The 26,922-nt window shown below is 45.5% G+C and overlaps 1 protein-coding gene across 1 annotated transcript in view; it reads right to left on the bottom strand.

Moving 5' to 3' along the window:
• The window catches only part of Thbs4 (thrombospondin 4), a 48,041-nt gene extending 22,262 nt beyond the window's left edge, over window positions 1-25,779 (bottom strand). Inside the window, exons 1-8 of the mRNA XM_050153896.1 lie at window positions 25,392-25,779; window positions 21,482-21,685; window positions 5,509-5,756; window positions 3,071-3,179; window positions 2,418-2,500; window positions 2,039-2,090; window positions 1,616-1,818; window positions 184-321 (exon numbers count right to left, since the gene is read on the bottom strand). Of these exons, the coding sequence (XP_050009853.1) occupies window positions 184-321; window positions 1,616-1,818; window positions 2,039-2,090; window positions 2,418-2,500; window positions 3,071-3,179; window positions 5,509-5,756; window positions 21,482-21,685; window positions 25,392-25,740 (1,386 nt within the window). The 5' untranslated portion in view covers window positions 25,741-25,779. The remainder of the gene's footprint in view (window positions 1-183; window positions 322-1,615; window positions 1,819-2,038; window positions 2,091-2,417; window positions 2,501-3,070; window positions 3,180-5,508; window positions 5,757-21,481; window positions 21,686-25,391) is intronic.
• Between the last annotated feature and the right edge of the window lie 1,143 nt (window positions 25,780-26,922).

Below are 26,922 nucleotides of genomic sequence, written 5' to 3'. Positions count from 1 at the left end.
ACTCTGTTATCCCAACCTTAACAGCTTCGTCCTTCCAGACTTTAGGGCATACGCTCCCAAAAATCTCCCCTCTTGGCTCGCCGTATACCACGATACGCCACCAGGCACTGGCTGCTCAAGGTAGTAAAGGGTTATGCCGGGAAGCTGGGGAGTTGTCTGAAATGAAAAGTTCTGTTCACAAACCTGCTTGTTTGTCTTAGCAAAGTTGACCCCGACGCCCTGCACCACGGGCCCCGTGAAGCCTACTGGGCAGGCGTCGCATCTGTAACCTGGAGCCAAGTTCACACAGCGCACACCTGGATAGCAGGGATGGTATTTGCACTGGGGAAAGAAAGTGTTCAGTCTTTAGTTCTGGAACTTTCCATCGTCTACTTGCACATGCTAATTTACTCCTTTATATTCTGGGGGGAAAATAATGACAAAAGGAAATTAAAAAATTTCAATTTCATAATTATGTGTTGAATCCCTCATTCCTCCAGTTTGGGTTGCCCTGTTCACTATGTTACAGACAGTGCTCAGTCAATATCAAAATAGTCTTTAACCAGTCTCCCTCCCCACTCCCCTGCCCCCAACATTCCAACAATCCCCCCCCCCCGCAGCAGTCAGTGGGGGGCTTTCAAATGACCCCTATTTAGCATGTGGGACCCTTTCATGAAAAGACCTTGGGAAACTGAGACAGGGCAGGGAGTTTCTACAACTGAATAGCATCCTTCAGGGAGGGGCTGCCTCTCTGCCTTCTCCAGTCCAGGACTGTTCCAAGGCCACTTAAAAGATGCAGCCTACAAGATGGGTTCTGATATCTTTTTTTTTTTTTTAAAGCAAACTTTAACTAATGTAAAAAACATGAGCATTTCCTGCCCTTTCAAGAAGGAGGAAAATCCCAGCTCACCGATAAAAACCAGATACAGTTCTGCAGAACATGTGCGGGTTATCTGTTCTCCAACTTGGGTCCCCTGGAGACCAGCCTAACTTCGTATGACTTGGAGAGGTGGTCAGCCAAACTGATGTTAGCCTGAAGGACCCACCTGAGAGGGGCCGCCCCTCAGCTTCTCTCTTCAGCCTTCTTGTGGGTGCAGGCAAAGGCACATTTGGGGCAGTTTTGCTACCAGCTATGGACACCGTTACAGGACCAGACTCAGGGACTGGGTGACGGTTCTGCTAGCTTCCCCTGAAGCTCTGTCTGTACTGCCTGCATGCTCCTTAACGGAGCTGCTTGGTGTGAGATTCCCTCTGCTCTTGTCTTCTAAGAAGCTCAAAGAAAGCTACCACAACTTCTGGGACAGGGACCCTTATACTGACTGATGTGAGCAAATTTCTAATATAGATTTCTAATCTAGATTGTGTCAGAGAAACAATCAACACAGCTGTTGGAGTGGGAAGTAGAAACTTCAGCAGTGTAACAAGGTGGCCAAGTAAAAAAGTTGGACACATGGAGAAAGGTAACAACCATGGCCACAATTGTGTGTTGTGCCTTCCTGCTGCAACCCATGGTGTCTTGGGGACTCCAAGCATCCGTAAGGAAGCAGTTTTTTGGAGCTGGAGGACAACTCAGGTGGCCCCTAATTCACAGAGAGAGGCCCCCGGGGAGCACCTCTCTGTCCAGCGGAGCCTTTACCTCATCAACATCAGAGCAGGTGATCCCGTTCCCTGTGTATCCATCCGGGCAGGGGCCACACTGGAAACCATCCCTGGTGTCTGTACATCGGACGCCTCGGAAGCAAGGGTTGGAGTCACAGCGGCGTGTTGGGCGAGTTGGGGGTGCAGGAGGAGCGATGGGCACCAGTGTGTTTGGGGTTGGGGACTGGAAGCTCAGAGGACCTGGAAAACAAGACCAGTTCAATCCATATTATTAATTCATGCGGGATATATAGGGTACAAAACAAAATTTGGCTTCCTCATGGACTCCCCGCTCCCCCCCCCCCACCTCCCATCGATTCTTGCGCAGAACGACCAGAAGCTACAGCCGTGCGGCTGCACTTGAGATCCTTAGTCTGCACCGCCCCACTCAGAATGCCCCGGTCACCACAGAAGCACTTACCACAAGCCTGGCATTCAGCGATAGTGTTTCGCAAAAATGATGTTTCCTTGACCTTTAGAAGCAGAAGGAAAACATTGCAAAGAAATACTCGCTATAAACCAAAATGAAAGCACCCTTGTACAACTGTCCAAGAAAGGTTCCCACAGTACTCAAGGAGCTTGAGATGGCTCCCCCACTGCCGTGGCCATGGAGACTCACAGCAAGCATGCTGCCGTTTTCAAAACTGAGCCTTGGGCTGGTGGGCTGTGTGGAGCTAAGTGAGGTGTGGCTCAGGGCAAAGTCCCTCCCTGCCTGTGTGGGCTTGCCCCTCCTCCCACCAACACAGAAAGCTGCTATTATAATATTCAGGCTTGACTAGTGATGGCCTCTGTTTTCTTACCTGCTGCCTCAGAAGGTCCTTCACCTCTCCAAGAAGTTGGTTTAACTGTGTCATTTGACCCAAGAATTGTCGATTGAAGTCTCCTGTAGGAACAGCCAAAGGTGAGGAACATTCAGCCAGCATCACTTGGGTTCCGCACTACTAGGGATCAAGAACTTGGTATATGCTCTGCAATACTGTATCACCAAGTTACATCCCTAGTCTATGGCTTTTCTGAGGCAGGGTCTTACTGTATAGCCCAGGCTGGTATCAAACTGGCAACCCTCCTGCCACGCCTCCTGAGTACTGGGAATACAGGCATGCACCTCCATGTCACGTTGGTGACACTCATTTCTAAGTGATTCAAAATCACTGCGACAAGATTATTAAACACTTAGGGTATCTGAATTCAATTTATGGCAATTCATCTAATTCTTCTAACAAAATAATGGAACTGATGCTGCTGGTTGGTCTAAATTTTGAGTTAGGAAAATAAAAGAGTAGCGAAAAGATTCCTTGGCCTGGGTTTTGCCCAAGAGCCTGATTTGTACAGATGCAGTCTCTGGGGCCACCCCACTGCCAGCACACATCTGGGTGAGGGGACCCAGCCCCCTTAGGGGCCTGGACATGTGTCTGTGTTGCTGGGTGTGTGTACACTGCCCGGAAGCCCACACCTGTGCTTGTGGCAGCCAGAGGCTCACTCTGCTGCAGGAAACAGTCTTGTAGGCTGGCCACCTGGAAGAGCGAGCCACGCACCACCAGCTTCAGCTCTTCCAAGAAGTCCTAGGAGGAAGCAAAAACAATTGCATGCATACCACAGACCACTGCCGCTGTTCTAAAGCCAATGCGCCTGCAGAACCACACGCTGCTAACAGAGTAGCCCTGTGTACTTGACACAGGCATTTACATCATTTCTGTAGGGTCACATTTCCCCGAAAGCCTTGTGTGCCCCGCCTTTGGGACTGAAGCAAGTGTGAAAGTAGCCAGTTGCCTAGGAAAACACTGGCATCTGAAAGGGTGTTTTCCATCACAGTAAACATGCCAGCCTGTGGCAGGAGCCTCTCAAGGACTGCCTGGAATTTGCTTATAGAGTTTAGGTTACAATAAAATAATGATTCAGTTTGCAGCAGGGCTGTTCTTAGGGTGTCTGGGCTCCAGGTTGTCACAGCAGGCATTGACTTTCTTGGCTACGGGAGTGAGTAAGGCCATATTCTGAGATCACCAGGAACTTGTCACGGAGCTGCCACGTTCCTTCTGTCAGGCTCTCCTTGTTGGCCACAATGTCGGTCTCCTGACTCTTTCATCTTATACTCAGGGATTCTATGCGACTCTGACAGAAAGTTCATGTCAGCTGCTAACATGTCGTGATCATCGTTATCTTGAAAATTAAGCATCTGTAGAGCAATTCTGGTTTTAAAATTTGTCAAGATTCAACCCAATAACACGTACTGAATTGAATGTCAGGCTGTGTGGTCTAGACAGGCAGGACTTCAGGTAGTTCTGATTTTGATGGTGTCCTAAATGTCTACAATGAGTCAATTTGTTGACGAACTGGACAGTGTGACCATGAAGACCAAGGCTCTAAGGTCCCTGGGATGGTCTAAGAAGGCAGAACTTTGGGGAAAATTCTGAGTATAGTTTGTGTTGACCTGGGGTGACTGGGTCCTAACTTTTAGCAACTGATCTGATCATAGACAGCAATTTTTAAAGTGATCAGCAGCGGAAATGTGACTGTCATTCACTCTTGGGTGATTTGGGGGCCTCGGAAATGAAGTCAATCACATATTTCTAGTCATTAACTATCTTCTCTATATAAATTTAGACATTTTCTTTATTACTTACTAAAAACCAGAACAAAACCAAAAAAATCCTGGTAGATTTCAACCTTTTTGGAATTTCTGTTTAACAATGCTTTCCAACACGCATGGACAGAGTTCTAGGACCAGCTTAGAGTTCTCACGTCATCACCTAAAAATGTTACCACAGTCCTACGACCAACGGAAACCTGTGTCTCTCCCCTGCCTCTGCTGGGCGTAGACATCGCATACAACAAAATAACCAAATGGAAGTGTAACATGAGTGTGGAGGCCCAGGAGACCACGACATGGTGGCCAAACAGAGGACTCTGGTGACCGGTGCTGGTGTTCCTTCCTCTACCTGATCAAGAACTGTGACTAGATCTAAACCATCACAAAGGACAAAAAATGGCCACCAGTTCTTTATAGGAATCAAAGCATCTCACAGCTAAATACATATATACATGCATAATACACACATACATACAATACATATATACATACATAACACACAAACACATACAATACATATACATATATAACACACATACATATATGCACACATAACACACATATATACATACATAATACACATACATATATACACACATAACACATACATATGCACATATACAATATACATATTACACAGTATATACATAATACATATATACATACAACAAAAAATGAAAAAAAGTGACAATTTCTATAGCAGGTTTGGTGATAGGACAACTAAAAACTCCCACCAACATGGCATAAAACAGAAGACAGAGTTGGTGAATTTTTTGAGACTTCATTGAACAGAGCCATCATTAAGCTAATCTTTGTTAGCAAAAGATTTGACAATATCTGTGGGGAAAAGATGCTTCTTGTGCTTGATAATTCTCAACCATTCCTGGTTATTTGCATCAAAATAATAAATAATAACTTTAAAAAGGAATGAAAATACATGATTCTATTAGACAAAGATAATTTAATTAATTTTTGCTACTCCTTTTACATTTTAAAAATTGTTTGAAAAGCCATTTCACAACAATCTACTTATTTCACCAGACACAGAAGCTCTCAATTTTGACTTCCTATTAAATACGAGTTTTTAAAAATGCTGATGTCTAGGCACCAGAACTTCAGGTTCTGATTTAACTTTTCTTGGGGGCGGGGCTAGCTAACAAATGTTTTGCAATTCCATAAGTGACTCTAATACATAGCATTGGACCAGCAGCGATGAGCTGATATGGCTTCCTTATCACAGGCCTTTGTACCTGGGGCCATGGAAGCCCATTTTCCACCTTGGAGAGTTATTTGTGGGTTCCTACCTGTGGCTTCCTCTGGAATGTTCTCAGTTCGATGGACTCCGGGTTTCGGGCAAGGCCGGAAAATGCTCTGGGGAGGCCGCGCACGGAATCCACCTGGGCGCAGTCTAGGTAGAGTTCTATGGAGCCGGCCTCTCTCTGCAAACTGCTCAGTCTCAGGAGGATCCTGTGGCGCCTCCCGTCAGCCAGCTGCAAGTTGTTGAAAACCACCAAATGGATCTTCCCGTCGTTCTTCAGGTAGCGGAGGATGGCTGGAGCCAAAACAAGCAAAGACGCAATGAGAGGAAGGGAGGCGGTTCTGGCTAACTGACCTTCTGGTCAGAGGGCTGGACCACTGGACAGAACGTGGGTGGTAACCGCAAATACTAAGTTACCACCTTTTGTGTGCCAGGCGCTATCCTTGGCATGGTGCGGTATCATCAGGTGACCGTCCTTCCTTCTGGGGGTGTTTCGCGAGAATGGAAAAACAGAGGGTGCAAGCAAATCCAAAAATAAACACCACAACTTTAATGAATAGACAGAGCCTTCCCCCATTGGAAAGTCAGATAAAATTCACGAACGTTCCTAAAGGTATGCATTCAGTAACTCACCAAGCACAAGTACCGGCGAGCACTTCAGGGCAATGCGTGCTGTTTTCAGCTGCTGTGATGGCGTAGGGCAACCCTACGAGACTAGAATAAGCATTGGGGCCGCGAACGAGGCTTAGATAACTGAAGGCGCATGCTCAGGTCAGTGTAAGCGACAGGACTGAGACCCGAGCCCCAGCGCCATGTGTTTCAGGGCACAGCTAGGGCTTTGTAAGTGTGTCTCACATCACACTTTAGATGTAGCATTGCTCCCTCAGCAACCCATCCCTAACAGTCTAGAAAACAGAGACATACGACCGTGACCTTCCTTTCTGTCCTCCCATATGCAGAGCTATCCATCTTACTATGCTCTGACTAAAGAATTAAAATTTTCTGGCTTTCAGCTTTGCATTTTTGTTTTCCATTGTTGTCTTGAATATGCTAGGACCTGAGCTAAAATCTGGTCCTGAAAGCCAACCTTTTCTGAGTGGGACTTGCTGCCTGAGTTTTGCTAGAAAGACTAAAATGATTTGTTTCCAAGATCTTGATGAGCCTGCCAAGATAATTCCAGGTGCACACACACACATACGGGGGGGGGGGGGGAAGCACTAAAATTAAATTCAAACCAATATTTTAAAAAGGAAAGAACGTTCATTTCAGGGCCATAGAGATGACTCAGTGGATACGCATTCTTGTTGCCAAGACTGATGACTTCTATTGTCAAAGTGGAGAACCAATTGCTACAATTATTTTCTATTGATGTACATGCATGAGCACACACAATAAATGATGAAATGTAGTAAAAAATGTTAAATAATATTCATTAAAATCTTTCTGTTAATGAACACTTTGCACAACACGTGCATCTGAGAACGATGGGCTCCTTAGATTGAAGCACAACCCTAAACCAAGTCCCTGTGAGATAGTTTCGGAGCTGGGCAGACGGCTCAGTGGTTAGGAGCACCGGTTTGGGTTCCCAGCACCCACATGACAATTCATGACTCTCTGTAATTCTAGCTCTGGAATTCAATGCCCTCTTCTGGACTCTGTGAACGCCAGGCAAACATATGGTGCACATCCATACAGATAAACACTTACAGCAAATAAAAGTAAACCTTTGTAAAAAATAAAAGTTTTATACAAAAAGAATAAAAAGATGTTCTTGGTATTTTATTGAATAAAAAGCAAAAGGAAGCTGCAAGTATATCATCTTTCAGAAAATGTATATATATATATATATATATATAAGTGCATATATATGCATCATTCCAGAGAAAATTGTCAGTGTTAGTTGCATAATTTCAGAGTGTCTCATGAATTTTTTTCTTTTTTGTTCATCTTCAGTACCTAAGTTTTCTACAAGAAATATCCACTATTCAGGTTAAAAAAAAACATGAAAGTGGGGCCGACAGGATGGGTTAGCCGGTAAAGGCACACACTGCTGACAACCTGAGGACCCAGGCTATGGAGTGTGTGCACATGCATGCACACACACACATACACACATCCCAAAATGTAATACATTTGTATTAAAAGTGGAAACTAGAAGCTACACATACACACATCTCAGTCCCTTTTGCTGTTGATCCCTGTCATCTGTGGGAAGGAACTCGGAGTGTTTTTCCTAAGTGCCTGTTCAGAAGCCTGGAGATGCCAACTCAGAGCTGTCTCGGAGGCCAGCTAGCCAACGAACTACGATGTCGCCATGTTGCCAAAGAAATGATATGTGCCCGCATTATATTTTCTAGGTTCAATGTCTGACCTCCCTGGAACTCTGCTAGCTTTGCTTTTCCATTTGACAACTGTGTGGGGAAAGGGACAGAACTGGCATCACGTTCTGTGACACATAGATGCCACGCAGGGGTGTGACAGAGCTTTTCTTACGTCCGTGTGGTCAGCACCGTGTGTGCTTCCTGCAGGAGAAGACCTTGTAAGAGCTTCACCTTCTGTGGTAGCTCAATGCTAAGTTCCCTGAAGTATTGATAAGACTTAATAAAAGCAAGAAACATGGTCCGAGAAGACGGAAGCCGATGACTGCACATGGGGGAGAGTCTCCCTCCTTTTCTCTCCCTTTTCCTGCGGTCTCTTTCCTTTCTCCAGAGTTTGAGTCACTGCCCCTGGGAAAAGGACAAAGATTTATTTCTAATCTCGGATGCAACAGAATCTCCACCTCTTTATTTCCTATTTACAGTATCACAGACTAGTTGAAGATAATGGCCACACAGCTGGGAGTTGGAGACGTACGGTAGCTAAGAGAGGAAGAACAAACATAAGCACCACTTAAAATTTTTTTTCAGACTTCAATTACTTCACTGCTTAGAGCAGTTTGCAAATACCTGGTGTTTTACAAGCCCATAAAATGCCATTTGTCTATTAAACTTGAATTAGGTCATGCACAGTTTTAGCCAACAGGTTCTCGGTAGAACGGTACTCACAGGTTAAGAGCACAGGCTTGCGTTTAAGACACAGAGTCAAACAAGCACGCTCGGTTTTCCTCCCCAAAGTAAGATCTGTTTGGATTTCCAAGGAAACAGTGCTTAGGCACAACGCCACTCTTAACAGACCCTCGCACAGCACCTGGGTCATGGTTTATTTTCCCAACTGAATAGTTGAGAGGAGTTTTATAAACAGTACCCAGTGGGGTAAAGGCCGTCAATAGGAACTTTCAAAGAACAATCAAATGACGTCACTTAAAGCTTTTCACACAAATAAAAGCTGACAGAGTGGCCCTTCCCAGTCCTAGTCCACAGCAAGCCCTGCCTGTGTGCCCAGCCCCTCCTGAACGAGTGCTGTATTCAGCCTTGTGTTTCTGTGCCTATGCATCAAGTCTCCCAAATGACACATTCCCTCAAGTGCCTAAGACTTGTGACAAAGGGGGAGAGGAGGGGTGTGTGTGTGTGTGTTTGCCTGTGTGTTGAAACTTTCACAGTGTCTGTTAGAAAAATTATCGAGTGCCTTGATGTTTACCGTTCTTCATTCTTGGTCCAATAATTTTGGTTTCTCTTATGGCTTTCATTTTTCTCTTTTATGGCAAACTCCTTACTTCACTGCCTCCATGTTTTTATATGATATCCTCTGAGTCCTAAGCCCACCCCAGAAGACAGTCAGGTACCTGCTGGGAAAGTCAGCTTGTCCTCAGCGGTCACAGAGACCCTGCAGCCTCTGGGTGGGTGCCTCCGGACCTCCCCAGAGGCAGAGAGCACACATGCTCCATTTTCTCAGAGCTCCTGGCATGCGGAAGCCAGCCCCTGACACCAGAACACCACACCTCTGCCAGGTCAGCACTCCAGGGAAAGCTCTCTGTGTGTATAGTTCTGTTTCTCCAGCTGCAGAGCCATCGGTTCCCATGCTCAACACACCGTCCTGGTGTTCCACCAATCCTGCTGCCTGATACAAAAGACATAGCCAGGCCGACTTGGAAGCTGCAGGCAGATTCCTGTGGCAAGTGAGTTCTGCCTCCCTCTGCTGCTTCTCTGAGTTCCTCTCTTAGGTCTCTGGCTCACCCTCTCATTGTTGGTCCTTTTTGTATAGCCTGAGTTTTCTATAGGATGTTCTGATCCTATCCTTGCCTCTTTGTATGTATGTTTGGATTTACTTATATGTGTGTGAAGGTTTTGCACAGATGTAAGCTATCTGCTCTGTATTTGTGTGTGGCACAGGCAGAGGTCAGAAGAGGGTGTCAGATGTCCTGGAACTTCAACTAGGGACGGTTGAGAGCTGCCAGTTGGATGCTGAGAAGGGATTACAGGGCCTCTATGAGAAGGAGTGCTCTGAACCACTGAGCCGTCTCTCCAGCCCAGCTCTTGCCTGTTTAAAGCAAGCACAGGGATGAGCAGGTGAATGCCTTCAATAGCTCCCTAAGGGGTTTTGTTTTGTTTTGTTGTTTTCATTTTTTGAGACAGGGTTTCTCTGTAGCTTTGGAGCCTGTCCTGGAACTCACTCTGTAGACCAGGCTGGCCTTGAACTCACAGAGATTCGTCTACCTCTGCCTCCCGAGTTCTCGGATTAAAGGCGTGCACCACCACCACCTGGCTCCCTAGTGGTTTCTGATTAATTCTAAACTCTTTATTCGAGGACAGGTCCCAGCCTGATCATCGCCTTAATTTCTTTCCACATTGCCACGTCTGTTTCCCTGTATCCGAAATGAACCATCGTCACCCACAATCACACCTTTTAAAAAATGTGGAGGACGTTTCTCTCTAAGCTTAGCCTGTGTGTGCCCTTCACAGTCTGGGGCCTGAGCTGATGGCACACAGCTATGTTTGCTTGCCTGTATACCAGGCGACACAGCACCCAAACTGCCGAAACTGATTAGATGCCATTTTCGGTGACTTTTAAGGAAAACAAAACCATCGAACCAAACCTAAGAGGGAAGGATATGAGGTTCTGCTACATTGGGAAGGAATGTTCAAAAAAGTGCTTTTGAAGAAATGGACCTTGTAGTAAGAAAAATGTTATAGCGTGCTGACTTTTAAAGTAATGAGGCAGGGTGCCGGTTTTCAAATCCTAGAAGTGATAGTATTTTGTTGGCCTGGGTAGAGGATTGAGAGGAACCTGGCCTGCAGGCACTCAGGGAGGTGGCATTACGACATATGACTTTACTCTCCAGTACTTTAAAGTCTCAGATGAAAAGCATCATTGCCAGCTTGGGTCATCCTTTAAAGTCATTATACATTTTGAAAGGCCTCCTTGCTATCAGTGTCCTCCATGGTGGACCTCTGTCTGTCTTTGCTGATTTATTTTTATGGGTCATGTATTAGGTCATGGTCACTCCTCTACTTTGGTGCCCCATACAAAAAGAAATTACCAAGCAGCTTTTTTTCTAATAATCCTCTGGGTGGCCAGAGTAAATGTAGCCCCGTTTCTCAAGGGTCCTGTAATGGTTTTTGCGTATGTAAGGTTTACGGTGGATGGGTGGAGGGAGAAGTCAGAGAAACCAGCGGTGAAGGGAGGCACAGAAATTATCTAAGCGCTGGGGGAAGGAGTCGTTTCGAAAGGTTATGGAGCCGTCATAGTAGCGATGTGTTGTCAGTGACAAGGTTGCAAGGGGCACGGAGCCCAAAGGTCACGCTCTAGGACACTCAAAGCAATTTCTTCAGCACCCTGGAGCTTTCCTAGAGTTTGCACAATCTCACAATATTAACAGGACAGCTCATCCACTTAATTATCTCTCGTCACAAATCCCTTCAATAAAAGTGCAGCTGCCACCGGTGCAGTTCTGGCCACAGGGAATTCATTGCTTCCAGAGAAATGCATGTACCTTTTGGAGAGCTCGTCATGATTTTCCTAGAACAGAGCACTTAAGTCCCACCCAGTGGGTTCTAATCTTACTTTTCAGGGCCAGAACAGGGTTAGCCTGATCCCCGTGTCAAACAGTTTCTTCAAACACTTCCACATCTCTCCTGTCTTTTGTCTGCTCCTTTATTTTTTTTTATTTCCTTTAACTTTTCAACTTGGATGTGATTTTAAAAAGTGTGTGTGTATGTTGGAAGTGTGTGTGTCAGAGGTGTGTGTGCCTGTGTGTGTGTTGGATGTGTGTCCCAAATGTGTCCCTCTCTTCTTGAAGGAGACTCTGATTGGACAGTATCCAAGATGAGATGCAGCAGCGTAGATGTGGCTCTGTTGATTTAAGTAGCCCGGTTACAAGTGTGCATTAATGAAAACCAAAATCTTAAAAAGCCTTTTGAAAGCAGTCACAGGTCTAGAGAACTGGCTGCTCCTCCAGAAGACCTGGGTTCAATTCTCAGCACCCACATGGCGGGTCACAAAACTCTATAACTCTAGTTCCAGGAATCCAACTCCCTCTTTTGGCCTCCATGGGCATTAGACATGCAAGTTGTATACAGACATGCATACAAGCAAAACACTCATGAATAAAATAATAAAGAAAGAAAATTTAAAATAGTTACATCATGGTATCTGACCGATCCTTCGCTCAGCAAATGTTTTTGCACCTCTCCCATGCATCCAGCACGGCGCTGAACACTGGCTCAGTGCTGTCGCCTAGGACTCTACGGTCAGCTCTCCCGGGTTCTGCAGTCTGCAATTCACTGCTCACTCCCAGAAAATAGATTTAAACTTGTACTTAAATCAATTTAATCTTGATTGGCTGTGGCCCACTGAGCTATCTTCCAAATGTTGATAGCACTCAATGTGTTCGATTCTGCTTCCCTGCTTTGTGCTAAGTGTAAACACAATGAAGCACTATGGCCGGTTAAGACACTGTTAATACTTGGCTGCAAAGTGACTTATCTAACCCTAGCTGTCCTCTAGCATATTCAGTTTCCAATAACTTGGAAAAGAAAATGAGAGAAGTCATGAAACTTCTTTCTGAAGTCAGAGTATTTCACCCTCATAGCACGTCGTTGCAAACCTTGGGATTGTTGGGAAGAAAAGAAAGCTCGCCACGTCTTAGTCTTACCACCCTTATTTTGTATTCTAAAACCCCAGACTTATTTTCCAGGCAACCCTCAAGTACATGAATAATAATAATATAAAACTTAATGGATTTGTTCTAAAGCTCCTCATTCTGAGGCTTTCAGGATCTTCTTCTCTATGAAAAGATCATATGCCTGTCTGCTTTCTGTGACTCCTCTATGTTAGCAACAGTGGCTACATCCCAATAAGTAATCCACCTGGACATGGACAACTAAGTTCACTGAGGGGCTGGTACTCTGCTGAGAACTCAGTGCACACATGTATTCTGATTGCTGGCCCCCTCATTTCTACCTCCATCCTGGCCCTATCAACATCGCTTATCACCTCCGGTTCCTTTTCCAGATTCATGAGTTTTGGTTTTGGTTTGTGACTCCTGGAGTTTAAACAGGGCTACCTGTGTGACCATCAGATTAGAGCAATGCATTGGATATCTGTGGGTCATCAGTGAGCACACAGCAGTGGGAACACAGCTGGGGCAACCGTTCCCCTTTCTCTGAATCTTGTTTGTTGATTGGTTGGCGCTGGGGACTGAGCCCAGACTAGGCAAGCATTCCACCATGAGTGTCATCTCCAGCCCTCTTCTTTACTTTTTATTTTGAGACAGAGTTTCACTAAGTTGCCCAGGCTAGCCTTGGACTCACTCCGGAGCCTATGCTGGCTTTGAACTTTTGATCCTCTTTTCTTCACTTACTGATGTGGGAGTGATTTCTTACTAATAAAGAAACTGCCTAGGCCCATTTGATAGGCCAACCCTTAGGTAGGTGGAGAAAACAGAACAGGATGCTGGGAGAAAGAAGCTGAGTCAGGAGTCGCCATGATTCTCCCACTCCAGACAGACACAGGTTAAGATCTTCTCTGGTAAGACACCTTGTGGGCTACACAGATTATTAGAAATGGGTTAGATTAATATGTAAGAGCTAGCCAGTAAGAGGCTACAGATAACGGGGCCAGGCAGTGTTTAAAAGAATACAGTTTCGGTGTAATTATTTTGGGTATAAGCCTGCCATGTGGGAGCCAGGGCTGCCGGAATGCAGCCCTGCCGCTCTCTTCAACAGAGTGGCGCCCAGACATGATGGGCTAAATCCACATAAAAACCTGAGAGAGCTTAATTTTAAACAGAGAAAAAACAGAGTTTAACACAGAGTTTTGCTCTTTGTTGGTGGTGTGCCATAAAGAGATTTCCTGATTCAGCAATAGCAGCAGAAAAAAACCTGCATCATTTTAAAGTGCGGCTTCCTAGGGCTGTGCTGCCAGCGTGAACTCTGGCTTTAAAGCATTTCAAGGCTTTTATGGGACTGGATATTTGTGTTCCCGCTTGGGATCGGAAAGTGAGTGCTCTGAGACCGGAAGGAGAGTGCTCTGAGACCGTGCCATTGGCTCAGTGCTCCCCGCCTGTACCTGGGCAGACGGCATAATCAGGCTTAGGCAGGCTGGAGAGCATGGCGGATTCCTGCCGCCTTACAGAGACTACAGAGACATGTTTTCAGACTGCGCAGTGCTCTGCGTGTCAGATTTTGCTGTAACTTGGACGAAAAGAGTTTCTGTGCTGCACACTCAGTCTCAGAGTCAAACTGCTGACTGGGCGCCAATGTGGACTTGCTGTGTGCCTGGAACTGTGCTCAGCTCAGGGGCACCAAATGGATCTGAGGCAGGAGCAGGAACTACCGTAATTACTGTAATAACAGCGCAGTTAAGGTTTATCTGGGCAGGACCACAGGCAGTACCATATTATCTGTACATGGTGCAACTTAAGTTTTTAAGAAGTGCTTAACATTTTAAGAAATGCTCCTGGATAGTAAAAAAATTACAGATTCACAATAAAACAGATTCAGACAGACCACTAAATGGATCAAAATGTTGGATGAGTGTACGTAGGCTTGAGAGAGAAAAAAATATATATAGAAAGAAAGAATAAAGTTAATGCCCTTAAAAAAGGGGGTAAAGTCTTTAAAGAGACAGAGTACAGATAGTTATTGATTAAGAGAAATAAAGAAAAATAAGCTACGTAAAAATGGAAAATTCACAGAGTCTGGATTCTTTGTATTATTGTGTTTTCTTTAATTTTTTTGACTGTGAAGGAGCTAAGTACAGAGAGACATTTCATTACATGGGCTGCCAAGCTAAACCAAAATGGATTTCATGAGGGTATTATGACTTCAGAATTTGGGTCTAAGGACATGATGCTTTGGAAAGGGTCTTCTTTTGTTTTCACAGAGGATGTGACCCTGTGGATTGCATCTATTCCGATTTGGTATGATAGACCACACCCTCCTGAAAGGTTGCTGTGAACACTCTCAAAAAATTGCTTCGCTCAATTGCCAACTGAGATGAAACTAGCACACAGGTTATATCATGAACGACCCAATTAACGATGCCCCTATTCAGCAGGAAGCAGTTTGGAGAGAAAAAACTATGCCCATGTTCCCAAATATTGTTTATAGATGTTCTTTTACATGTAAAGGGGGAAATGATATAGGTATGAATAATTTGCATTGGTATGGATTTTAAGGTCAATTTTGTTATATGTATATGTATTTCTGATCTTGATTAAGGTATTGTGATTGTGTAGTTCATTTTTAAAATGTAATGTATAATTAGGAAATATAGGTTGTTGATAGATAATCATAAATAATAGTCAAGTTTGTAGTCATGTTACTTAGATTTTCTAGATATATAAAGATATATTTCAGAGAGGCATTCTTCATATCTCTCAAAGGCTGCAGAATATGGCATTTAAAATATTTTAATAACTTAGGACTTTTCATGACAATGAGACACTCTGCTCCTGACAGCACCAATCTACTTCGAGAGGAAGACGGGCATCGAAGAGGATCCTTATGGAGTTTGATAGCCATTTGGGCAAGAAACTGTTCTTGCCTGGACTGATGCATAAACTGGACACAAAGAACCCGCAGAGAGAGGACTGCTGAACTTGCCTAAAGGTGAGATGGTCTTTTGGGGTTCCTGATTCATGAAAGAGTCTGCAAGACATTATGCAGGACACAGCAGATAGTGACTGAACTGTCTTTGAATTTTCCTGCTTTATGGAAATGTCTCTGGATACTATGGGCCTGAAGGCCGAAGATGGATGCCCCAACGGTATAGAGGAACTTTGGGTGATTGTCCAGGCAGCGAGATGTCTGTCATTTCTAGAGTTTTCTTATTTCTTGTTTACTTAGGTAGTATTATATCCTTCTGGAGTCTTTGATGGAGTTGAAGAATGAATAGTTATAGTTTTCCTTAGTTATGATAAAAGATAAAATAGATATAAATACTGTAACTGTAATTCTTGCTTGATAACTGTTTTGCTATATGTAATTTTACTATGTTAAAATGAAAGCCTTCTTTTTTGTTTAAACAGAAAAAGGGGAAATTATGTGGGAGTGATTTCTTACTAATAAAGAAACTGCCTAGGCCCATTTGATAGGCCAACCTTTAGGTAGGCGGAGAAAACAGAACAGGATGCTGGGAGAAAGAAGCTGAGTCAGGAGTCGCCATGATTCTCCCACTCCAGACAGACACAGGTTAAGATCTTCTCTGGTAAGACACCTCGCAGATTATTAGAAATGGGTTAGATTAATATGTAAGAGCTAGCCAGTAAGAGGCTACAGATAACGGGCCAGGCAGTGTTTAAAAGAATACAGTTTCGGTGTAATTATTTCGGGCATAAGCCTGCCATGTGGGAGCCAGGGCTGCGGGAACGCAGCCCTGCCGCTCCTATCACTACAACTTACAGAACTTTGTTGTATTGTTGGTAATACACCAGCATGTCCAGATTTGAGGTTGTTGTGTATTTTTTGTTTGTTTAAACAGTTTTAACTATTCTTGACTGTTTGAAGAACGTTTCTTCTGCTGAGTAAGGCAGAAGGAAGAAAGCCAGCCTCAGCTAATCTCAGACATCTGTTAATCTTGATCATGTTACTCAGCAGTGAGCTTGTTCCTTCCTTCTTCTTCACTCTGAACACAGCACAAATACTGCCTTTATTACTCAATGTGCAAATCAATAACATCAGCTCAACTAGCTTTTAGCTTTCTGTGTTCTAACTATTTAATTTTGTAAAGGTTTTTAAAAAGGCTTTCGTCTTTTGTATGTGACCATGTTAAAACTGAACGCAGGCATGTTTTGGAATGGAAAACAGAAAATGAATGCTGGGCCTTTTCCAACCTTGGCATATTGTGGCGAGTCCACAGCCCTTACCGTTAGTGTTGAGACCTCCCATTCGCCCCTGTTTGTTACTGGGTCTGGAATGCTGGTTTCTGAGGTTCTCCTACCTCCCTCAAACTATCCTCGTCTTTAGCCTGCAGGTGTCAGAACCTCTAATCTGAGCCACTGGCTACTTCCTATCCTCAGACTGAAGAGGGTCACTGACTGCAGTCATGGTAGCAACTTCCCAGGGTACTCCTCATTTCAACACCACCGAGTTGCTCTTGCTAATAACCAAATGAAGACCAAGGGAACAATTCTTCCCATTGTCTTTTTCTCACAGGAAAGGTTATCAGCAAGGCAAGGCATTGTCTTTGGAAGATGGTTGGCTGAAGAACAGACATCTGTCCTATCCATCCATCTATCCATCCATCCATCCACCCCTATTTTAAGAACCTGAAGTTTTTCATTGACCCCCATAGGCTAATGGGGTTCAGTATGCACTTCCATTTTGGGGGTCACTTTGAGATGACTATTATCACCCTTACTGGAGAGATAACAGCTGTGCTGACAGATTCACAGATGTGCTCATGGTGGCCAGCTGGCAGGATTTTTAACCACGACTCAAATCTGGGATGCTAACAAGAAAGTTGTCTCCATGCCAGATACTAGAATGGTTTCAAAAATATCCAAGCCCATGGTTTCTGTAAAATAGTCATTTATATAATATCATACCACCTGCACTATTAAGAATTTGACAGATCATTTTTTTTTACCAGATTCACTACCTGTATCTTCTTGTATGAAAAAGTTCTCCAATGTGCATTCATTATAGAACTCTTTCCGAGCAATGTGCGTGTACCAGACACTGTAATTCCATAATTTCCACAAAATGGAGTGTCGCCACTTGTTTTACTCAACTTGCACATATGGAGTCAGTTTCCCCGTCCTGGCCCTGCTTTAATATATACAAGTGGACATATTAATATAGAAAGAGGGTAAGGGATGTCTCACCTCTGCCGAGGAAGAGCTCATAGCCTACTGGAGAGACTTGCAAGCAAGTAAAGTACTATGCAGAGTACAGTCGGTACCTCTCTTGGCCAGAAAGCATAAAATCATAAAAGGAAATCCACAAGATGGCTTAGGAGTCTTCAGCAGTAGGATTTTGGAATTGGGAGATGGTGCAGGACATATAATGGGGAGGGCAGAGGGCGAGGACAAAGGGCGGAGGAAGGAAGAGGCATGAGTGGACCCAGAGAGGGACAGCTGCTCCTTCTCACTGAAGCATGGGCTGCGGAGAATCCCATAATGAAGCACAAATTAGGAAGCACAGTCCAGGGTTATGCTTTGACTCTATAGTGTACAGCCTGGATAGGAAGGCTACTGCCCCTTATTCATTTTGGAACAGGGGGCACGGCAGGTCTCTGTGGTTGGGTATACCTTGACCCGAACTGTTTCGTGAGCAGTAATGAAACGGCAATGTGTGGGGTGACTTGGAGAGGGGGCGAACTGAGGCGGAGCGCTCACCGGCAAGCTCTTCTGCAGTGGTGGGAGCAGAGGGCCTCATCCTGTTCTTGTCAATACCGTCTGTGCGGCTGTCTTCCTGCCCATGTTACACTCACTGGAGGGAGGGGCTTTGTTTCCTACTCAGATGGTTCAGCTCAGCGGAAATACATTTGGATTTCTTCTGATGTGGTACTGTTTCCTTTGAAAACCAACTCAAAGGGTGTCCAGCTGAGCCTCAGCCAGTCGAGGTATGCCTGGCGACCAGCACGCAGGGAGATGGTTCTACCATGAGTCTATAAACCAGGTCAGCAAGGCTGCCCTCACAAGCTTCAACGAGAAGTCAAAATCACATGCCACCTCTTCTCCTTGGATTGGGGGGTGGGGGGGGGACTCAGTTCCCTTCAAGGGAACACCCGCAGTGATCCAACTTCCTCAGCCCCATGTAATACTCTTCCAGGGACACAAAGCCTTAGCCCATGGGCCTCTAAGGAGCATTAATATCCGCACCGTAAAGAGAGGGCTGAGAAGGGAGTTTATTGGTACAGTGCTTGCTTAGCGTAGTGAGACCTTAGGCTCAATCTGCAGCACTGGAAAACAAATTAAGAGGAGGTTTTAATCAACGATCTCATCTTTTCCCTAAAATGTCGATCATCTGGAACTTATAGATGCATGGCATCGCCGGAGTCTCCGCAGAGGAAGGAGTGCTAAGCCCTCTGCTCATTTTTATACATGCCAGGGCTCTAGCGGCACTTTAGCTGCACGGCACCACTGGTGTCTCTTCAGAGGAAACACTAACAAGCCCTTCTCTCATTTCTCCACAGGCCAGAGATCTAGTGTTGTTTTGGCTTCGAGGGTAAATGGGAAAAGGCAGTTCAGGAGAGATGGCTTCCTGTGATCCTGGCATGATAGTCCACACAGACCAGCCATCTTAGAAACAGGGGAGGAGCTGCAGAGAGTGGGGAGGCTAAGAGCAGTTTTCCTTCTGCTGGACTGAGCAGGAATGAAGGTCTTCCCAGTGCACCTGAGATAGTGGGAAAGCCAGAAGCCAGTTCAATAGATGTGAGGCGGATGGGGCTGGCTCACGCGAGGCAAAGAGTGTGTGTCTGGGGGGGGGGGCGGGGGCTAAGTTCCCTCTTAACATGGAAGGGACAGGGAAAAGAGTGGGAACAGCTGACCTATCTGTTGGTTGTATACCAGACTCTGTTACCCGAAATCTCACATCACCCTGAGACTCACCCAGGGATAGACCATGAAAGCCCGTGGGAGAGAGTGTGGGAGGAGGGAGGAGGGAGGAGGGAGAAGGGAAGTAAGAACGTGGCTGAAAGGAAAGGGTTCCAGCCCATCCCCTTCTGCTTTAGTTCCTCCAGTCTGGGCAAGCAAAGCCTTTCCCCTCTCCACCTGCAGCTCTAAGGAGCTTGGGCATGAGCACATCTGAGAGACACTCTTAAACACTAGGAAGGGTCGAGTTGATAAAAAAAAAAAAAAGCTGCAATAAATATAAAACCCAGACCCTCCTGTTTTAGAAATACACAAAGCAGCAAAATATGTGTCTGTCACATTCCTTGATAAACAGGGACAGGTGTTGGCCCCAGGGCATGAGTGGAAAGGAAGAGGGTAAAAACCTGTTCCTTTGGGAGCCATTTCTTAGTGAAGACGACAGACGGCAGTGAGAGACTCGTGTGCACTGGTGGAACTCCTAACTACTCATTCTTCCCTGTTGCTTGAGGTGTGCAGGCTCCTGGAAGGCCAGCAAAGCGCTCCCTCAGCCATGAGTGACATCTTCTCTGCCATAGCATCCGAGGGAACTCAGGAACAGTGAGGCAGTCTGCTAAGTCTTTATCCCGATACAATGACTTTCGGAGGTGGAGACTGGGAGTTAATAAGTTGGGATCCGGTCCTGAGGGTGGGACCCCTTTACAGTAGTCACACAGTTACAGGAAGAGACATGAGAGAGTTTGCACTGTTTCCACCTTGTGAAGACACAGTGAAAGATGACTATGTAAGACAAGGAATTGGACCTGAGACTTCAGGGTCTAGAACCATGAGAATAAATAAGGGTTGTTTAAACTACCCACTCTACACACCAGTTATAGCCAAGGATGATAAGGACCATGGGGGAATTGTTCTGATCTCATCTGTTTCTGAACTGGATTCGGAATAACATGGGATGGAACCATGTCATCAGGCATCTTCGTAGCAAGCGAGGGGGGGAGGGGCAGAAATAACGACACTGTCACAGGAAGGGGTGGGGTGCTGTGTAATGCTATTCCCAGGTGTGGCAGGGTCACTGAACTTTAACAATCTCGGTAGCTGTGATTACTTTAATAAGATCTGCACAAAACTGCGTCAATACTCTGCCATAGGCTGGAGAAGGGTTCACAAAGATCCAACACTTCCCCGGGGATCTCTAGGTGGTTAGATCTAATGGTAGCTGGGGAAAGGAGGGACAGCTTCTTCAGCGGGGTAGCCACTGGCAAGTTGCCCATGCTCCTCTAAATAACCCCATCACCTGTGCTCCTGTAACTAGTTCTAATTAAGTGCTTTGGCTTATAACAAACAAATCCCTCAAATGGAGTGGGAGGTCCTTCTGTCTATGTGTTGCTTTTATTGGTTAATGAATAAGGAAATTGTCTTGGCTTATGATAGGGCAAAAGAACAGAGTTAGGCGGGGAAATCTTAAGTGAATGCCTGGACAAAGCGGGCAGGGTCAGAGAGACGCCATATAGCCTTGCTGGAGACAGATGCCGGAACTTTAGCCGGAGAGACACAGCCACGTACTGATACACAGGTTAATGGAGATGGGTTAAATAAATATGTAAAAGTTAGCCAATAAAAAGCTAGAGCTAATGGGCCAAGCAGTGATTTAATTAATACAGTTTCTGTGTGATTATTTCGATTCTGGGCAGCCAAGGATGAACAAGCGGCCTCTTACTACATTCAAATCATGGAAGTAAAAGGAAGACTCACTGGGAAGAGGAAGTGAACCAGCGGGAGTGGGAAGAGACAAGAGAGGGCAATGCAGTGGCAACCACAATGAAAACACATTCCACACCTGTATGTTAATGCCATAATAAAACCTACTATGTGTGTAATATGATAATAAAAGAGGTATATTGCCCACAGGCAATTCTACATTTTGCTCTCTCAACCACCTACATAAGGTAAGTGTCCCATAAGAAGTCCATAACATCAAAAAGGAATTGAGTGACAGGAGCCATCTTAAAGAAAGCAGACCCCAAATCCTGGACAGGGAGGTGCATGTCACAAAAATCCTGCAGGTTGGTGGAGGTGCATGTCACGAAAATCCTGCAGGTTGGCTTACCTTTGTTCAAGCGTCCCATCACAGTGAATTCGAAGTATTTGCTGTTGTCGCTTGAGGAGTAGAGGCCAAAGATGGTGGCTGAGCTTTTACTCTGCAGCTTGAAGGTGGAGATCAGGTAGATTTCGTGCAGGGTGGGATCTGTTAGGATTGGCTGGAGGGCCCCTGGGTTCAGCCTCTGGCTGGAGGATGGCAGAAGGTCAAAGACTAGAGAGAAGAGCAGGAAGCAGGTGGTCAGGGCAAGACCAGCTTTGAGGCAAACACTCTGGTCGTTATTGATTGGTGGGGGAACATTTGACAATAAATTGCAAAATAGCCTGAAGTGATCTCGCTGCCCCCCCCCCCATTCCCAATGAACCATTTCTTCTTTGTCTTTAACAGTGGCTAGGCATTTGCCACAGAAGAAATACAGCACAGTATTTATGACTTGCCATAGCCCTAAAGAAAAGACGAGATTTGCAAACCAAAATTGGATTTGGTTGAAGAAGTGACTCTGAAAATGCCCACTAGGAGGGAAAGTACTAAGGGCTTAAAGCAGGAGGGGGACAAAGGAGAGCAGCCAGCTCAGTCTCTCTCTCGTGCCCTCAAGCAGTGAATCACTCTTATGGGGTCTTTATGGACCTGTTGGACCAGAGCCAATTGCATTTTCTGGGTCCATGACAAATGACAGGGAAAGAGGCAGCGAGCCCGCATGTGGTGGTAGAAAGTACCACAAAAATGACTTGTCGCTTTTGTGAGAGCCTGCACAGTTCCCTAATAGTCCTGCTTAAAAAAATAATAAAAAAATAAATTAAATAAAATAAAAACACTAAAGAAACAAAACAAAGTGATGTGTTGTGAGTGTGGTTGATTTGACTCAACTGTATCCAGAGGGGTGGAGCTGGTCTACAAAAGTAAGATCTGCATTTGCACAACCGCAAATTGCTTTTCATCAGTAGGCAGCACCTTCTGGCAAAAGCTTTCCTAAGACTCACTGAAGTGTGAGGACGTACGTCCATAATCTAATTGCTAAAAAAGTCACACTGGTGACTTATAAAGAGCTCTAACAAATCTGAAAGAGTTATAGAAACAGAGTCACAAATGGCCTACCTATATAAACAAGTGTCCATGTCCTCATTTAGTGATGAAGGAGCTGCTGATTTAAATAACACTACTTTGCTCTCAGGTTGGACAAATGAAGAATACAGTAATGCCTAACACTGGAGGTGAGAGGTCAGGGTGTTCTTTCACGGTCTGCTCAGTAAGGTTTAAATCTGTAAAAGCCCAGGGCCTCATGCAGGGAAGGCAAGCTCTTGTCTATCACTGTTCCCTGTCTTCAGGCCACGTTGGTATAAGCGTTCTGGAGGAAGTTTAAATAACAGTATCAAAGGCCCGGAGACACAAATGTCCCTTGATTTCACAATTCTTCTTAAAGGAATTATTGGAATGGAATAATAGATAGGGCATTAAGGGACTTAGGTACAATGGTAGTTCCCATTACTGGTGATTCTGCAGCCTCTGCTGTGGAAGGCATGAGGTGGAGCTAGAGTGAGCAGGGCTGGGGATCCTGAAGCTCTCCTGGCTGAGCGCTTTGCCATGAAAACACCAATGTCCTAAGGACAGAATGGATTCTATTGTTAAAGCAATGGCGGGTACCATTCCTGCCACTTCAACGGTCCAGTAAGATACTAAGTTCGATACCAACATACCAGAGACAATGCTTAGTGTCTTATATTACAAAACTGACTAAATTAATTTGGGTCCACACTTTTGAAATGTAGGTCAATTCATGCAGATATAAAAATGTTCATGATAAAGTTTAAAAAGTCACGAAATTATGCATATGTACAACATGCTATATTTAGTAATTTATTTGTTTAGACAAAGATTTGAAACAAAAGATGATTCAACGATATCTTTACATTAAAAGTAGCTATTTCTAGGCCTTACAAGGCTTTTTTGTTTCTTTATTTTCTTGCAATTCTGGCAAAAAATTTTTTTTTTACAGTGAACAAGTATTGCTTTGTACTAAAGAAATGAATAAAACGTCTAAGGCAAACAGGAAAAACTCTAGCTACTCAAGAATGTCTATTCTTTCTAGTAGATAATTTGTTTTCAAGGTGGATCTATACTGTTTCTTTTCCCCAGAAGTCCTCATATACCAGTGTTGGAAAGTAAACTCCTTCCCTAAACTATGAAAATAGTTGCTGAAAATAGTATTTCAAAAGGGGGGAATCAGGGCTTTTAATTTCTAAAGAATTGAAAACTCATCACTCCCACCAGCGGGAGATAAGGCTGAAATAAAGTGTTTGAAAACTCCATCCCTGAAAAGGCATCTTCAAGAGAGACACATAAATTCAAAGTATGAGAACTGTATTCCAAAGCAAACGCCTGGTGCTGGAGTCTGGCTCCGAGTTTGGTCAGACCTGTGATTTAACCGGCTCTAAACTCGAGTGCTTCAATCTGTGCGGCTCATCGGATCCATTTGCTGCTCTCTCCAGAGGCTGAGCCGGGCTTAGTTAGTAATGACTTTAGAGAGTGTTTGGAGAAGGAAATGAGATGCTACCATTTCCTGTTAGTGCTATAGCACTTCAGCACAAGCACGGGGTCCAGGCACAAGCCTCTGCCGTTAGAGGAGAAATCCCCGCTTCCATTGAGCATGGAAATTGAAAACGTGCTAATTTAGGTCCCGCGGCCCAGCTCAGAGGGAGACTGAGATAAGTGAGTTACCCGGTGGAGCTGATGATCGCTGACTTGATAACTCTATAAAAGAATCTACCAGAAACTTGACTTAATCAGATCATCTACAGCAACTAAGTTAACCGGGTAATTTAGGTCACAGTGCCTGAGCTCGTCTCCACAGAACTGCTAGGTCTAAGAAGCAAACGCTGTACCTAACACAAAGTTGCATGCTCCGGTGTCAAAAATTTATATAACAGAATATTATATAACAGAAAGTAACCTCTCAAAAGAAAACTTTTGAAAAGTGTCTTTTAAAAATGTCCCTTTTCTTCTTCTTAGAAACACAATGTGTATGTACTGAGGCCATAGAATTCCAATATTCTAACCCCAATTAAAATCAGGAGCACGATTCTGGTTAGACTATTGGTAGAACTGGCGGCGGCTGTGGTGGGGCCAGGGGAGCACAGACCGTCTGCCCAGGGACGCTCAGCTTCGGGAAGGACAGTTTTACTCCACCTGTGGTTTCTTCCAGCTTTTTCTCCTCCTCAGTCCACACATAGCAAAACCCCCCGGGTCCCCAGTGCCAGGGGGAGGGCAGAGCCCGAGATCGTTCCGGGATGGGAGACTTTCTCCCTTGTGGTCTTTATAAGACATTTTGCTTAACCTTAAGTGCTTTCTGCCTGACATCTATTCCTATCCACGGTCAAATTCTTGATTTCTTTTTCTTTTTTTACTTCTTAATAGAAAAAGATCACTTTCTGAAGAGGCTCAAAAAAAAAAAAATCAAACTATTCCCTGGGGGGGGGTAGTTAGCTTTTGAGTGTAAGGAATAAGCACAGGACAGAGTGTGGCTGAGCAGTGGGCCAAAACTACTTTGCTCTGGAGAGTCCCTTAGTTCCCAGGGCTCGCTCACTAGAGAGAAGGGGCTGCAGGGGACAGACACTGGTCTTAAGACAACTAGGATTTCCTCCCCTGCCAGAGGACCAGGGACCGTGTGCCACATTCTGCAGTAAATGATGAAAATAAGTTTGCATCCTCCAAACTGTAGTTTAATTGGCCCCATGGAGAAAATTCTAGACTTTCATCATCACTTCCAATCACGATGGACTTCTATTCGGGCCCAAGGGGAACTGAGAGGTGATGGGACCGCAGGAACCCAGGCTGACAGGGCAGTGCTAGCAAAACCAGCACCCCAGGCGATCTCGGGAGGGCGGCGGGTTAGCTGCAGAGGGGACCTGGGGAAGCCACTTACCCTGGGGGCTGGCCTGGGAGCCTGCTCGCTGCCAGGGCTGCAGGACCAGGTGCAGCAGGAGGAAGGCGGCCGCGCGTGGGGCCGGCATGGTGACTCTTCTGCTCCCCGAGGGCTGTGCGGGAGACAGTGGCGTGGCTCTGCCGGGACAGGGCGCTGTCCACCGGCCTGGGGCAGCGAGCGAGCGAGCGGCACAGGTGGCGGGTGGGGCGGTGCGCAGCCGTCGGTGGGGTGCAGGCTGCTTGGCTCCGCTGGCCGCAGCCCGCTCTTTATGGTCCAGCGGCCCAGGGGAAAGGGGGAAGGCGGGAGGGAGGACCGAGTCGGGGCGGCCCCCTTGGCCAGGATCCCCCATTTGCCGGGAAGAGCGGGGGCGGCAGGAACCGGGAGCTGGGGCCACCGAGGGAGCAGAGACCAGACCGAATTGGAGTGAGGTGGACAGTGGGAAGGGGTGGGTGGGTACTGGGGCGTGTTGAGAAAGGGAGGGATGAGGAGGGGGTAGGGTGCAGAAGGTGGGCAGAGAGGGCCAAAAAACGGAGGAGGCCAGTACCGTGTTCCCCTAACCTTGGGCACGTCTACTCTTTCCTCCCTTGGTTTTTATGTTTTCTAGAGAAACATCACTTGGAATTGAGTCTAAAGTCTCTGATTGCTTTTCCAACTGATCTTGTCTGCTGAATCACCCACAGTCCTGCTTCCCGTGGTCCAGAGGGCAGTTGGTTTTGTGTATTTCTACAAGCTTTTCTTGAGTACTTGATATGATGGATTTCCCCCATCAAGTTTTGAGACAGAAAGAACGACCAGTGTAAATTTGGGGGTGGGGTGCAGTTATGGTGGTAATTGGACATAAACAAATCTCAAGGCATCCGTGTAGACAGCTATGCCTAGGATGATGGTTTTGTGCACCTGGATGGTTTAGTTCAGGCCGGTTTACAAAGGTGCTGTGTACCCACCTCCGGAGGCTTAGCACCCCTAAGGTTCCCCTTGGAATGGGGTTAGGAAGACAGAGTGGGGACAACTGAATAGCCTCTCTTCCACCCAGGCAGAGCCTTCAGAGGATGACCTGGATTAACTAAGGGGGAAAACATTTGAAAAGCAGTGGTAAAAATATTCCCCATGCAACAATCTCCGCCACTGTAGAGGGCCCTGCAGAGCCTTTCTAGTCTTAGCTCATTTGTCTCCAAGAATTCCATTTGTGGAGCTATCTACCACCAACTGAGTGGTTAACCCACCGCTCTATTCCCAAACTTGCCAGAATAATCCCTCACCACTTTTGATGGTGTTTACAGCTAATAACCCGGAGATCTGAGCTATTCTAGCAGTCTTCTCCTCGGGGTCTAATAGAGGTCTATCCGGGCTTCCTCTAATGCTGTACTGTCTAGCGGCACTAGAGGGAATGGGTCACTATATGTCTACCAATTAAAACCGAAGACACACAAAAAGGGTATGCCTGTGTTCCTAAACAATGAGATGGTTAGGACTTCAGATTTTCAGGTCTCCAAACTGTGTCTCAAGGTTAAAGGGGGACCAGGGCTCACAG

The sequence above is a fragment of the Alexandromys fortis genome, unplaced genomic scaffold (genome assembly GCF_014885135.2).
Source record: "Alexandromys fortis isolate MF-2015 unplaced genomic scaffold, M_Fortis_MF-2015_v1.1 scaffold_79, whole genome shotgun sequence".
NCBI classification, from domain to species: Eukaryota; Metazoa; Chordata; class Mammalia; order Rodentia; family Cricetidae; genus Alexandromys; species Alexandromys fortis.
The sequence above is the reverse complement of the archived record's forward strand: the minus strand, read 5'-3'. Positions and strand labels throughout refer to the sequence as shown.